This window comes from Lepus europaeus, chromosome 13, assembly GCF_033115175.1.
Source record: "Lepus europaeus isolate LE1 chromosome 13, mLepTim1.pri, whole genome shotgun sequence".
Classification (NCBI taxonomy): domain Eukaryota; kingdom Metazoa; phylum Chordata; class Mammalia; order Lagomorpha; family Leporidae; genus Lepus; species Lepus europaeus.
In genome coordinates, this window is record NC_084839.1 from 85220382 (window position 1) to 85233425 (window position 13044).

The 13044-nt window shown below is 47.4% G+C and overlaps 1 protein-coding gene across 1 annotated transcript in view; it reads right to left on the reverse strand.

Moving 5' to 3' along the window:
* ACOXL (acyl-CoA oxidase like) overlaps positions 1-13044 on the reverse strand; it is a 347688-nt gene that overhangs the window by 144251 nt on the left and 190393 nt on the right. The window contains exon 12 of the mRNA XM_062208877.1: positions 7785-7874. Coding sequence (XP_062064861.1) covers positions 7785-7874 — 90 coding nt within the window. The remainder of the gene's footprint in view (positions 1-7784; positions 7875-13044) is intronic.

Here is a 13044-nt window from a genome sequence, read left to right on the forward strand (position 1 = left end):
CTGTAACTCTACCTGTCATTAAAAATATTAAAAAAAGAAAAAAGAAAAAAAAAAGATAAAAAGAAGGCACTCACCAAGAACACGGGAAGACTATGGTTATCCAGCCCAAGTTCATTGCAATTCCTAAATAATTCTCCCCAAATGCTTTCCCACACTAGAGAGGCTCTGAAAGTTACACTGAAGAGGAGCAAGGAGGACTGCCTTGGAGGGCCACATGATGCTGGACTTCCCAACAGGCTGCACTAGGTACCCCAACGGCGTTCTCAAAACATCGGAGTTCCCCGTTCAATGAGTGGCCCTTCTGCTATAAAAACCAGCCGTCCTCACTATCAAACACCTTTAAACACATGGAGTGTTCTTTTTCAGTCACCGAGAGCCCTCCCAATATAGATACTGATATTTTATAATATTTCTTTCTAACCTTAGGCATACATAGGATTTTGTTGGTTTTATTCCTCTAAATTTTTTTTTAGATGTTGACATGATTGTACACTCATTTGTAAAAATGTAGTTGTCACAATTCAGTATTTAAGAAATAATTCAGGAGCCAGCACTGTGGCATAGTGGGTAAAGCCACCGCCTACAGCACCGGCATCCCATATGGGCGCCGGTTCAAGTCCTGGCTGCTCCACTTCCAATCCAGCTCTCTGCGAATGTACCTGGGAAAGCAGCAGAAGATGGCCCAAGTACTCACATTCCTACCAACCATGTGGGAGACCCAGAAGAAACTCCAGGCTCCTGGCTTTGGGTCGGCCCAGTTCCAGTTGTTGTGGCAATTTGGGGAGTGAACCAGCAGATGGAAGATCCATTTCTCCCTCTCTCTCTGTGCCTCTTTGTAACTCTGCCTTTCTAATAAGTAAATAGATCTTAAAAAGAAAAAAGAATTAAAAGGAATCCCATGAACCCTTCACCCAGTCTCTTTGGGGTATATCCTGTATCCTTATAATAAAGTATCCCAACTGGAAAAGTGGTATCAGTATAAGCCAAATTGCTTATCAGCTTTTGTTATTTTTACTCTGCAGTTGTGTGTGTGTGTAAGTGTGTATATGTGTATGTGTATGTGTGTATGTGTGTGTGTGTGTGAGAGACAGAGAGAGGATTTAGGTCTATGGGATTTTACATGTGTAGTATGTGTATATATGCATGTGTGTGTATGTATGTATATGTATGTGTGTATATATGCATGTATATGTATGTGTGAGACAGAGAATTTAGGTCTATGGGATTTTACATGTGTAGTGTGTGTATAGGTCTATGTATGTATATATGTGTGTATATGTATATGTGTGTATGCATGTATATGTATGTTTGTGTGTATGTGTATGTGGTTACGCAACACAGAGAGAGAAAGGGTTTAGGTCTATGGGATTTTACACGTGTAGTGTGTGTATATATGTGTATGTGTGTGTGTGTGTGTGTGTGAGAGAGAGAGTGTGTGACAGAGACAGAGAGAGAGGATTTAGGTCTATGGGATTTTACATGTGTAGTGTATGTATATATGCATGTGTGTGTATGTATGTATATGTATGTGTGTATATATGTATGTATATGTGTGTGTGAGACAGACAGGATTTAGGTCTATGGGATTTACATTTAGGTCTATGTATGTATATGTGTGTGTATATATGTATATATGTGTATGCATGTATATGTATGTGTGTGTGGTTATGCAACACAGAGAGAGAGTGTGTGTGACAGAGACAGAGAGAGAGGATTTAGGTCTAAGGGATTCTGCATGTGTAGTGTGTGTCTATGTGTGTATATATGTGTGTATGTATGTATGTGTGTGTGAGTGTGAGACAGAGAGAGAGGATTTAGGTCTAAGGGATTCTACATGTGTCGTGTGTGTCTATGTGTGTATATATGTGTGTATGTATGTATGTGTATGTGAGTATGTATGTGTGTGTGAGACAGAGAGAGAGAGGATTTAGGTCTAAGGGATTCTACATGTGTCGTGTGTGTCTATGTGTGTATATATGTGTGTATGTATGTATGTGTATGTGTGTGTGTGTGAGTGTGAGACAGAGAGAGAGAGGATTTAGGTCTATGGGATACTACATGTGTAGTGTGTGTCTATGTGTGTATATATGTGTATGTATGTATGTGTATGTGAGTATGTATGTGTGTGTGAGTGTGAGACAGAGAGAGAGGATTTAGGTCTAAGGGGTTCTACATGTGTAGTGTGTGTGACTGCCCCCACAGTGAGGACACAGGACAGCCCATCACCGAGGTCCCTCCTGCTACCTTTCTGAAACCACAGTCGCTGCCCTCCTTTTCCCTCCCTCATCATGCCTGGCAATACTGATTTGACTCCATTTCTATATTTTAGCATTTCAAGAGTGTTGTTTAAGTGGAATAATATAGTATATAACCTTCAAATACTGGTTTCTTTTTTTCATTGATTTTTTTTTTTTTTTAGATTTGACAGATAGAATTAGCAGTGAGAGAGAAAAGTCTTCCTTCCTTTGGTTCACTCCCTAAATGGCCACTGCAGCCAGAGCTACACCGATCCAAAGCCAGGAGCCAGGAACTTCCTCCTGGTCTCCCATGTGGGTGCAGGGGCCCAAGCACTTGGGCCATCCTCCACTGCACTCCCGGGCCACAGCAGAGAACTGGACTGGAAGAGGAACAATCAGGACTAGAACCTGGTGCCTATATGGGATGTCGGCGCCACAGGCGGCGGATTAACCAAGTGAGCCATGGCGCCGGCCCCTAAAGACTTGTTTCTTGAATGTGGTGTCTGCGTTATTGTAAGAATCAATAATTCCTTAGTTTGTTAATTATTTGAAAGGTAGAGTGACAGAGGGAAAGAGAGAGAGAGTTCCATTTACTGATTAACTCCTCAAATGCCAACAGTCAACGCTGGGCTGGACTGGGCCAAAGCCAAGAGCAAGGAACTCCAGCTGGGTCTCCCACATGGGTGACAGAGACCCGAGTACATGAGCCATCACCCACTGCCTTCCAGGGTGAGCATTAGCAGGAAGTGAGGGTGGGACCCAACCTGGGTGGGACCCAACCCCAGGCACTCCAGTATGGGATGTGGGTGCCCCGAGCAGCACCTTAACCTGCTCCGTCACAAGGCCCACCCCAATAATTTCTTATTACTATGTAGTATTCCATGATATGGGTGTATTACAGTTCCTTTAAGTGTTCACCTATTGACAGGAAATTCGGGTTTTTTTAAGATTTATTTTATTTTATTTGAAAGATAAAGTTACAGAGAGGCAGAGACAGAAGAAGAGAGAGAGGTCTTCCATCTGCTGGTTCACTCCCCAAATGGCCTCAATGGCTGGAGCTAGGCTGATCCGAAACCAGGAGACAGGAACTTTTTCCAGGTCTCCCACATGGGTGCAGGGGTCCAAGGACTTGAGCCATTCTCTACTGCTTTCCCAGGCCATAGCAGAGAGCTGGATCAGAAGTGGAGCAGCCGGGTCTTGAACCCACACCCTTATGGGATGCTGGCACTGCAGGCCAGGGCTTTAACCTGCTTTGCCACAGCACCAGCCCCAGGAAATTAGGTTGTTTTCACATTTGCTATTATGAATAAAGCAGCTATGAACACTTTGTATGAATATAAGTTTTCATTTCTCTGGGAGTAAATGCCCAGCGTGTAATAGCTGGGTTGTGCAGTAAGCACATGGTTAGTCTTCTGGGGAACAGCTATACTCTTTTTCTGGAGTGACTATACCTTGTGATATACGAGTGATCCAGTCTGTCTGCTTCCTGGCCAGCATGGTGTGTTACTAATTACATATCTTATCTTATTGTCCCAGAGCAACATTTCACTGGGGCTTTAATATGTATTTCCACAGTGGCTAAGCAAGTCTGTACATCTTGTCATGTGCTTATTTGCCATTGACATGGCCTCTTCAGGGAAATGTCTGTTCATGTCTTTTGCCCACTTCCTAATTGGATTGTCTGTTTTTCTATTGTTGAGTTCGGGGAGTTTTTAAATATACTTTAGGCCCAAGTCTTTTGTCAGATATGCAATCCCATTCATAGGGTCTTTCACAGAACAAAATACCTTACTTTTGATTAAATCTACTTAATCAGATTTTCCCTCTTATGAGTTGTGCTTTTGATGTCAAGTCAAGAACTTGTTGCCTTGCTCTAGGTCTCAAAGATTTTCTGTTAAATTTTTTTTTCTAAAAGTTTTATAGTTTTACATTTAAGGCAATAATCCATTTTAAGGTTTTTAGAATGTGAGACCTAGGTCGAGGTTCATTGTATGACTTTGAGTGCCGAATTACTCCAACACCATTTGTTGAAAAGGTTGCCTTTCTGGGGCGGGCACTATGGGGCAGCAGGTTAACACCCTGGCCTGAAGCACCAGCATCCCATATAAGCACCAGTTCAAGACCTAGCTGCTCCACTTCCAATTTAGCTCTCTGCTGTGGCCTGGGAAAGCAGTAGATGGCCCAAGTCCTTGGGTCCCTGCACCCACATGGGAGACCCGGAAGAAGCTCCTGGCTCCTGGCTCCTGGCTCCAGGCTTCAGATCGGCACAGCTCCAGCCATTGCAGCCAATTGAGGAGTGAACCAGTGGATGGAAAACCTCTCTCTCTCTCTCTCTCTCTCTCTCTCTCTCTCTCTCTTTCTCTCTCTGCCTCTCCTCTCTCTGTGTAACTATGACTTTCAAATAAATAAATCAATCTTTAAAAAAAAAAAGAAAAAAAGAAAAGGCTGCCTTTCTCCCACTGAATTGCTCTCACAATTTTCCTAAACACCAGTAGGACATATTTGCAAAGGCTAATTTCCAGGTTCTCTATTCTGTTCCAATTATCCATGTGTCTGTGTGTCTTCACTAATAGCACACTATATGGATTGCTATAGCCATATATAAGTCTTAATGCTGGGGAGGGTGATTCCTCCCACTTCATTCTTCTTGTTCAGGATTTTATTTAGCTATGCTAGGTCATGCATCTTCACCCTCTCCATTCTTAAATATAATTGCCTGGGGGCCAGCAGTGCACAGTGGCACAGTGGATAAAGCTGCCATCTGCAATGCTGGCATTCCATGTGCGTGCTGGCTCTAGACCTGGCTGCTCCACTTCCAATGCTGCTCCTAGCTAATGTGCCTAGAAAAGCTGCAGACAATGGCCCCAAGTGCTTGGGCTCCTGTATCCATGAGGGAGATCAGGATGGAGTTCCACCAGCCTCCTGGCTTCAGCCCAGCCCAGTGCCAGCCATTGCAGCCATTTGAGGAGTGAACCAGCAGATGGAAGATATTCATTCTCTCTCTCTCTTTCTCTCTCTCTCTCCCTCTCTCTCTGCTTTTCAAATAAATTAAATAAATAAATATTTAAAAATAAATAAATGAAATTGAAGTATTTTCTCTTGAGCCATGCAATCTCCTTCTGAGACTGACAGTGCACACAGTGGCTCTTCTGCTGTCGTCCCACAGGTCCCTGTGATTCTGTGCGTTTCTGAATTCTCTTTCAGGCTGGGTAAATTTTATTGATCTGCCCTCAGATTTGCTGATTCCATCTTCTATCTTATCCACTCTATTATCAGGGCCACTCTGCAAGATTGTCATTTCAGTTGTTAAACTTTAACACTATCATTTCCGTGTGGTCCATTTTATTTCTCCTACTTCCTTGCTGATATTTTTTATATTCTTTAAGTATTTTAAGAGGATTTGAAATTACACTTGAAGTACTTTCATGAATCCCTGTCATATAAGTCCAACATCTTCTTCTCGGTGTCAGCATCTCTTGATTTTTATCACTTAGTTTGTGGTTTTCCTGGTCCTTTGCATGATGAGCGATGTTCCCACTGCATTCAATGTATTTGGATAGTTTAAGATACTAGGTGGGCGCTTGGCTCAGTGGTTAAGTTAACATTTGGGATGTGCCTGCATTTATGTCCCAGCTCCATTCCTGACCCCAGCATCCTGCTGATGCACACCTGGGAGGCAGCAGGTGATGGCTCAAGGACTTGGGTTCCTGCCACTCAGCTTTGGCCTGGCCCATCCCTGATTGTTGTAGGCATTTGGGGAGTAAATAGCAGAGGAGAGACCTACCTCCTCTCTCTCTCTCTCTCTCTCTCTCTCTCTCTCTCTCTCTCTCTCTCTCCTCCTCTCCCTTTCAATTTAAAAACTGAGACCCTGTTTCATCTTGAGGGGTAGTAAGAGATCCTGGCGGGTGTCCTCTTCCCCCTACGTCCACCAACACCAGCTTGGCAGAACAGAGCGCTGACTCCCACGACCTTGTTGCAGGCAAAGTGGAGTAAAAGTTCAGCTCCCCCGTGGCCCGGCTGACACCAGAGGAAGCGAATGAGGAGGCAAAGTGCCAATTAGCCCCTTTGCCCTGACCTGCACTGTGCCTCCCTGGTGCTGGGTGAGGGAAGAGGCTCCTGTGACCGCAGAGTCAGGGTCAGGTGGAGGTGCAGCTTTGGTTAGGTCCTGCTGAAATGGCTGGGGAGAGCTGTCAGGTTCTCTAGTGTGTCCCTCTGGGGTAGAGTGATTTCCTGTTGTTGGGCCCCCTCTTCCTGGTCCTTCAGCTCAGGACAGCAGGCTTTTTCCTGGAGCATGTTTTGCCCGGGGCATATACGGGACACAATAAAGAAAGCCACAAAGAACATGTGCCATTCTATTCCTCCGAAGTCACCAGACAGCCATGGAGTCTCCCTATGCTTGTCTGTCGTGTCATGTCCATGGTGAACGTCAGGACGGAGGACCTGCGACAGATGGGGTTATCCACCAAGAAGTCCCTCCTCTTTTAAAAAGACAAAAACATTGTGGGACAGGCATTTGGAGCAGCAGTTAAAGTGCTGCTTGGGATGCCTGCATCCCCCATCGATCCAGCTCCCTGTTGATGCACCTGGGAAAGCAGCAGAAGACGGCTCAAGCACCTGGGCTCCTGACACCCACATGGGAGACCCAGATGGAGTTCCTGGATCCTGGCTTTAGCTTAGCCCGGCCCTGGCCCATGGAGGTATTTGGGGAGTGAACCAGCAAATATAAGATCTCTCTCTCTCTCTCTCCCCCACATTTTGCCTTTCAAATAAAATTTAAAAAATAAATTGAAAAACAGGGCATTGTGATCACAATCTACATACACTTTTGTACCATTTTTACTTACCATAAGTTTTTCATTTTTGTGACACATGGAACTCTTTGCAAGTTTGATTACAAATGTGGTATCATCCCCCACTGAGTAGTCTGAACATCATTTACATAATCATTTTCTTATTGCTGAAAATTTAGATTTCAATGTTACTCTATAATAAATAATGTACTAATCAAAACACTTTTTGCCTTTCAGCCTGTCTCTGTTTGGGATTATTACCTTAGGATAGAGTCCCAGAAGTAGAATACACACAGCCCAAAAGCAACATGCGAGAGGACCCCTTGTACCCTTACCAGCGGTGGGAATTCAACATGCGTTCTAACGTGCCCGAGAGTACACATGTCTTAATATGCATCTCTTTGATCACTAGTGAGGTTGACCAGTTGCCCTCCTTTTGTAAACTGGCTTTTTATGTCTTTTGCCTGTTCATCTTCTGGGGTTTCTATTCTCCCATGGAATAGCTTTCCTAGCAGAAGAACCTGACTCAAAACGTACACATAGTTTCCTTAAACCAAAGAGATATAATTCAACACCAAAGATCAGCTAAGAGAGAAATGATGTAATCCCTGTTCAGCTACTGTAAACATGAAGTACCTAGCAGAAGCGCACTCACCAATTAAAGTCTCCAGCTTAAGCTAAAGCATGGAGCACCTCCGAATGATGGATAACTCTTTAAATTAAAGATGTAAAAGAACAAACATTGCCTGAGTCTTACCTGAAGCATAACGACATTGTCACCTTCAAAAGTCACAAACACATCCGTGTCACACTTCAGGCCCGAGATCCGGTTCTCCATCATGTAACCCTATTGCAGGAGGGAGAAAACACTCTCACTGTAACTTTGCAATCCTTTCATTCCACAAGGCTGCTTTCTCTAAAATTAGAAAACACACAGAAAACAGGGCCGCCTTCTACTGCTTCCCAGGCCATAGCAGAGAGCTGAATTGGAAGTGGAGCAGCTGGGACTTGAACCGGCGCCCATAGGGGATGCCGGCACTTCAGGCCAGGGCGTTAACCCGCTGCGCCACAGCGCTGGCCCCAGGAAAAAAAAAAAAATTTTAAAGAAAATCACTATATTTCTGCTGCCCAGAGTAGCTACTGTAAGAATTTGGATCCATCACATTAGCTTCTGGTCTGTAAATACCATCTTGAGCACTGCGTTCACAGTTACATCATATTTTCCCAAAAGATTTCAGCAAATTATGCTGATTTTTTTCTCTCTTCATTCTAAATCTTATGAATTCTAAAAATGTCAAGGTGTGAGTGATTATACCCTACCATATGCAAGAGAATACTACCCCCCATCCCCCACAATCTCTCTAAAAATCAGCAAACAGATGTACAAAAAAAGTCTTGGGAGGCGCCACAAAAGTCTTACGTTGCCACTCTGCATCGCAGTATCACAAAATACTCCTCACCACACATTGCACTCCTCCCGGTTTCTTCTTTCTTGCTTCTACTCCCTGCGGTCCTTTCTCACACGGCAGCAGCAGCCTGCGGCCCGTCTGCAAAGTGCAGGCCCTGTCTACACACCCACCGTGCACTGGAGCCCCAGCAGCTCTATAGAGGCAGACGTGACGGAAGCCAGGCTTGGCTCAGCCTGGCCCCAGGCCTTCCCTTTCCAAGGGGAAAGCTGCATACTCCTTCCAGCTCACCCTCCTCGCCACGAAAGCTCCAGAATCCGTCCCAGTGTCCCAGAGGGCTTCCAGGATTGCTCCTGCCTGAGTCAGTCACAGGCAAGGTGCCTGTCCTGCCCCTTCTCCCAGGCACATGTGCAGTTAGATGGGATGTAACAAGCTTGCATCCTGTTAGAATTTCCAGGCCACAGGCAGTCACCACTTGCATCACCCCGCATCTAGTGCCCGAGGGGCCTCCTTCATTTCTGAAAACGACCTGGACTTCCGGTCCTGCTGCCCGCAGGGCTGTGTCATCACCGGCCCTGGGCCGTGGCCCCCTCCACGTTCTCCCCTCAGCACCACACAGTGTGGCAGCAACACCTGCCATTTGTGGGAGCCCTGGGGTCTCGGGGAGCCCATTGGAATCCATCATTACTTTCACTAGGATAAGTTGATCTTATCATGGATAAATAAGTCAGAGACATTTCCAACCTGGAGAAGTTCACTATTTTTTTTTTAAAGATTTATTTATTTATTTAAAAGGCAGAGTTACAGAGAGAGAGAGAGAGAGAGAGGTCTTCCGTCACTGGTTCACTCCCCAGGTGGCCGCTATAGTCCAAGCTGGGCTGAACCGAAGCCAGGAGCCAGAAGCTTCTTCCGGGTCTCCCACATGGGTGCAGGGACCCAAGGACTTGAACCATCTTCCACTGCTTTCCCAGGCCACAGCAGTGAGCTGGATTGGAAGTGGAGCAGCTGGGACTCCAGAGCCCATATGGGATGCCAGCACTGCAAGCAGTGGCATCACCTGCTGTGCGACAGCGCAGCTTCTCCACCCCACAACTCCCAGGTCAAACTCGTGGCATAGGCAAACCATGTGAAATCAGGGGCATCTTCGTGCCTCTGCGATGGTGTCAGCTGACTCCTTCTCACCGCTCTCACCCTAGCCTGTCCTCAGGACCCACCGCAAGCCGGGGACCACGCTGGGGCCGTGACCCAAGCTTCATTCGCTCCACTTCATCCTTCTTGTCCTCACAACAGCCCAGTGGGCATTCCCCATATTTTACAGATGAAGACGGTGAGGCTCGGGAATTCTCTAAGAAGGTTCTGGAACCTTCTCCCAGATTCTGGTGTGCAACAAAATCAGCACTAAATATACTACTTTACTGTGGAGACGAAGCGCTTCTACCTAGCTGAGTGCCCAAAACGATAACGCTGAAGAAACAAAACACTTCCCTGAGCCGTTTGCGGGGAGAAGCAACAGGTTCCTAGCTGCTCTCGGAGGCTCTTGGGCTTGCTCCCCCCACACCTGCTCTGCAAACCAGGTGATCAGGGCTTTAAAACGCTGCCCAAAGCGTAGCAGAGACAGCAGACAGAGAACAGAGCCATGGAGCCTGGTGAACACAAAGATGCTTTATTTGGGAGCAGGTGCGTGGCCCAGTGGTTTAGACATCTGCACCCCACATCGAAGTACCTGGGTTCGAGTCTTGGCTCCAGTCTTTACCCCAGGTTCCTGGCAATGCACACCCTGGGGGGCAGCAGATGATGGGTCGCGTCATTGTATCCCTGCCACCCACGTGGAAGGCCTGAACTGAGTGTCTAGCTCCCAGCTTTGGCCTAGTCCAGCTCCAGTTATTGTAGGACTATGGGAAGTGAACCAGACGATGGGCTGTCTCTCCTTCTCTCCTTTTCTGTCTTTCAAATAAATAAAAAATACATAATTTAAAAAGATGTTTGGGGCTTGCAGGTGCAGCCTGCAGTGCCGGAATCCCATATGGGCGCCGGTTCGAGTCCTGGCTGCTCCACTTTCTATCCAGCTCTCTGCTATGGCCTGGGAGAGCAGTAGAAGATGGCCCAAGTCCTTGGGCCCCGGCACCCACATGGGAGACCTGGAGGAAGCTCCTGGCTTCAGATCAGCTCAGCTCTGGCCATTGTGGCTATCTGGAGAGTGAACCAGTGGATGGAAGACACCTCTCTCTCTGTCTGTCTGTAACTCCACCTTCCCAACAAACAAATTTTGAAAAAAAGATGTTTTATCTTCTATTAGTTCTTCAAATGCAGTTCAGTTTGTTTCTCTCCTGGGTGGTAAGACCCCACTCAGAACTCCTGTGCTAGTCTGAAAGTCAGGTGACCCTGTGTGGTGACCCTAGCCTCCCTGCAGCCAGGCCCACAGGCCCCACAGGGCCTGCAGGCAACCAGAAACCCAAGGGAAAACCAAGGTCCAACCACGCGCAAGGCGGCGGCTGCGACGGGCACGCTGTTTCCCACCTCCCCAAGTTACCAGGGTTTTATTTGCCATCCCACCCCCTTAGAATAGGCCGGAGAGGCCCAGCCTCACTGCAGTTTACATCCTTGGGGCATCCGAGGCACCTGCTTCGGAACCACCGGGCTCATAAAGCCCTGGTCTCCGTGCTCTGGACAGAGGTGAGCGCAGGATCAGAGCGAGGCTCCCAGGAGACAGCCCCTGCTGGGTGGGGACTTGCAGCTGCCTCCTGGCAAGATTTAAAACTGAGGCCCCAAATTCTTTGTGGACAAATGACAGAAACAGTCTCTGTGTGTGTCTATGTATGTATTATGTGTTTGAATTACTAAAAGCGATACACAGACACTATTTAAAAAGAAAAAAAAAAGGAAAAAAGATACACAGTCACCCACAACCTTACGGTGTGGAAGATAAATGTTTCCCGAGGATCCGAGGGCCCTAAGGACCAAGGCAGGGGTTGGCAGGGTCTGAGGGGAAGGAGAGGAGAGACTGGGAGACCAGCAGCATATGTGGGTAAAAGGGAGCCAGGGAGTGTTCCAGAAGGAGGAGAGAGCACGGGAAGTGCAGTTAGAGACCTCCGCAAGACTTCAGGAGCCAGCACCACAGAACGTGTCCAGGGAACGGACAGCGATGGAGGCCGGTCGTGAGGCTCATCTTCATGGAAAGTGCCACGGAGGCCATCTCTATGACAGCTTCTCATCGCTCCAGCTTTGGGGCTGGGAAAGCTGAGGTTCTGTGAGGGGTCCCCTGCTCTGTCCGGCCACGCCAGCCTTGCCAGCCCATGGGGGGCCTTGCTACACTGCTCCCTCGGTCTGCAGGTCCCCCCAGATCTGCGTGGGGTGCCGCCGTCCCTCCCTTCACTCCCATTTGTGCTCAGAAGTTCCCACCACAGGGAGGCTGTCCCTGGCCCCTGGGTGCAAAGCAGCGCCCACCTTGCCCACTCACCGGGCATCCCCGGACCCCCACCTTTAAGACGGTCAGCCTCACTCCCCAACCAGATGTCTGAGCCGGGATCACCTGTGGCCTTTGGTGGAACTTCCTACCCTAACCCTGACACCCCCAGTGCCACTCCTGCCTCTGTCCAACACCCAACACAAGATCCTGGTGTTGCTCTGCCACAGTCCACGGACGCCACATTGTACTCTGTGGCCACTGCATCTGAACACAGTGTTCCCCACCAGAATGCCACCAGCCTCGCCCCTCCACCATCCACCTGGGACCCTGACCTTCGCACTGCCACGCAGGATAGCACTGCCGGCACATGCTGTCTGTCTCCTCACCTCTCCATCACCCACCTGCCCCCTTCTCTGCCCCCCCACCTGTCCTCCTTGGAGAAGAGAAGAGCACTTGTGAGCACAGCGTTTGGGGCTGCAGGTTCCCTCCCCCTTGTCCACTCACCCACAAGTTCTTTCTCTCCTTCCTGTTTGCACTCCCTTTATTTTTTCTCCTTTCACCCTTCTCTTTTCTTGCGCCCTGTGTTTTGCCTCGCTTTCTCATTTCACAAGTCTCCTGCTTCCCCTCCCTCGTTCCACGCTTCCCCATTCTTGCTTCCTGCTTTGTGCTTCTCTTCTCAGTTCCCTCAAGCTGCTTCCTCTTTGTTGGTTCGCATTTCTTGCTTCCCTTTGCTTCCTTTTAAAAAACTGTGCTCGCATGTCAATATAGACGTACATCATATAAATCCATATCATATATATACGTATCTCACACTCCACTTGTCCACTGATGGACATTTAGACTGACTCCGTATCTTGGCTATTATGAACAGCACTTCAATGAACAAGAGAATGCAGATATGTCTTTAAGATCCTAATTCCATTTCTTTGGGGTTTATACCCAGAGTGGATTGCTGAGTCACATGGGAGCTCTATTTTTAATTTTTTCCAGAACTTCCATTCCATTCCCACCAACATGCACAAAGGTTGCATTTTCTCTGGATCCTTATCAACCTTTGTCTTTTGTCATTTAGGTACTGGCCCTCCTGACTGGGATGAGGTGCTGTCTCACTGTGGTGCCGATTTGCCTTTTCCTAATGACCGATGACATGGACTCTTTTTTCATACACCTGTGGCCTTCGGTGGAACTTCCTACCCTAACCCTGA